This window comes from Vicia villosa, unplaced genomic scaffold, assembly GCF_029867415.1.
Source record: "Vicia villosa cultivar HV-30 ecotype Madison, WI unplaced genomic scaffold, Vvil1.0 ctg.002563F_1_1, whole genome shotgun sequence".
In the NCBI taxonomy this organism is placed as follows: domain Eukaryota; kingdom Viridiplantae; phylum Streptophyta; class Magnoliopsida; order Fabales; family Fabaceae; genus Vicia; species Vicia villosa.
Window position 1 is genome coordinate 102,423 of NW_026705969.1, and position 2,092 is coordinate 104,514.

Genomic DNA, 2,092 nt, shown 5'->3' on the forward strand with positions numbered 1-2,092 from the left:
ATTTTAAAATACACATAACTTTTCTCTATAGGCTGCTATATACATTTATATAAGAAGATTCAGTATATTAAACAGGTCTAAAACATTTTTGGTTCAACCCAATCATAGAGCAACAAATAGGAGTAGCTTTTAAAGCAAAAGAAAGATAAATATTAGAATGGAAAAGTTCAACTTTTATTTTCTTGTTTTCTGACTAATAGTTCAACCTTTCTAAGCATATTTTATTATTGTATATTTGTAGTAAGATTTTAATTGAATTATACAATAGAAAAAGTCCAGCTATAGCCCTACAACATAAATGCTACAAGTCAAACCACATGACTTGACCAACATCAAAATTATTTCATCCATATCATACGACCCCTCTTCACATTGTTTATTCAAAAGAAGGTTCTCTTTGTTTCATTCAAATTCTTCAAGACTTATATATATCCATACAGAAAAGGTAAAAAGAAAATATAAACACATATAGAGTGAGAAAAGAAAATGGGTGTTAAAGATGATTTCAAGATGGATAATCAACATTTACATGATGATGATGATGATGTTCCACTCCCTGGATTTAGATTCCATCCTACTGATCAAGAACTTGTCACTTTTTATCTTCAAAGAAAACTTGACAAGAAACCTATTTCTATTGATCTCTTCAAACAAATTGATATCTACAAATATGATCCTTGGGATCTTCCAAGTATGTATTCATCACTTTAATTATAGTACTTTTTTTTCTTTTTCATATTTCTTGATTAAAAGTCTTGAAGATTAATCAATCATACAAGATTAGGGTTTCCATATAATTAACAGAAGCTAGAAGGAAAAATATAGAATAACATTTTCATACATATATGTTTTATGCAGAATCTAGTGTACATGGAGAAGAAAAAGAAGGTTACTTCTTTTGCAAAAGAGGGAGAAAATATAGGAACAGCATAAGGCCAAATAGAGTAACTGGATCTGGATTCTGGAAAGCAACTGGAATAGACAAAGCAATATACTCAAAAGGAGGAGAAGGAAATGATTGCGTTGGACTCAAGAAAACACTTGTTTACTATCGCGGTAGCGCTGGTAAGGGCACCAAAACGGATTGGATGATGCACGAGTTTCGTCTTCCTTCGAATATTGCTACCAACACAAATCTTGCTCATGCTAAGAATGATAATGATATTTCTCATGAAGCAGTAAGTAGAGGTTCTAATGATTGGTTTATGCATATGATATAAAACAAACAGGTTCTTATGATTTTCTCTATGCCGTGCAGGAAATTTGGACATTATGTAGAGTTTTCAAAAGAAATGTATCACAAAGGAAACAACAAATACATGAGATGAAACCGTTAGGTAACAAGCCACAGGCTATTTATGAAAAGAGCAGTAGAATGAGCAGCAATATGGAATTCATGTTAAATCAACAAACATACATCAATTTTGGTTCAAGCCATGAAGTTCATCATAACCAGGATATACCAGTAAATAATTATGCAAATAATGGTCAAAGGAATCAATTTTATGTGAGTGAGTTGACCCCTTCAGTTCCAGAGCAACCAGCTCAACAAATTTTAATACCATCTTCAAATTTTTGGATTCAGGAAGCTGCAGATGAGTTATTATCATATGATAATTGGGATGAGCTTGGATCAGTTGTGAAGTTTGCTGTTGATTCACCTAGTTTGTAAATAGTGATTGGCATGGTTTTAAAAGACGGTCCGGACCGTGACAAAACGGTATCAACAGATGCTAATACTAATACCATTATCACCGTTTTTTATGTTATAGAATAGATTGTAGTTAATTCACCACCGTTTTTTATGTTATAGAATAGATTGTAGTTAATTCACATAGTGACGAATGAGATGCTAGATTGAAGTAAAATGGACTACAAAATGTGTCACTACCCCTTTTTGATAGCAAAATCAATCCTTTAAAAAAAATTATATCTATGAATCTTAGAGATATAAAATTACTGTGCATAATCTCTTGGACTCTAAGTAAAAGATCCATTGTTTCGGTGTAAGAAATTAAAGGTGTCAAAAGCAAATATATGAAAACATATATATTAATTGCCAGAGTATATTTTTTCATGTTTGGCTACTTTT

At 31.5% G+C, this 2,092-nt stretch overlaps 1 protein-coding gene across 1 annotated transcript; it reads left to right on the plus strand.

Annotated features, from left to right (window-relative positions):
- Positions 1 to 485: 485 nt before the first annotated feature.
- LOC131639217 (transcription factor JUNGBRUNNEN 1-like) lies at positions 486 to 1,887 on the plus strand. Its single transcript, XM_058909719.1, has 3 exons — positions 486 to 691; positions 859 to 1,178; positions 1,259 to 1,887. The coding sequence occupies exons 1-3, from the start codon at positions 487 to 489 to the stop codon at positions 1,670 to 1,672; spliced, it is 939 nt and encodes a 312-aa protein (XP_058765702.1). The 5' UTR covers position 486; the 3' UTR covers positions 1,673 to 1,887.
- The last annotated feature ends 205 nt before the right edge of the window (positions 1,888 to 2,092 follow it).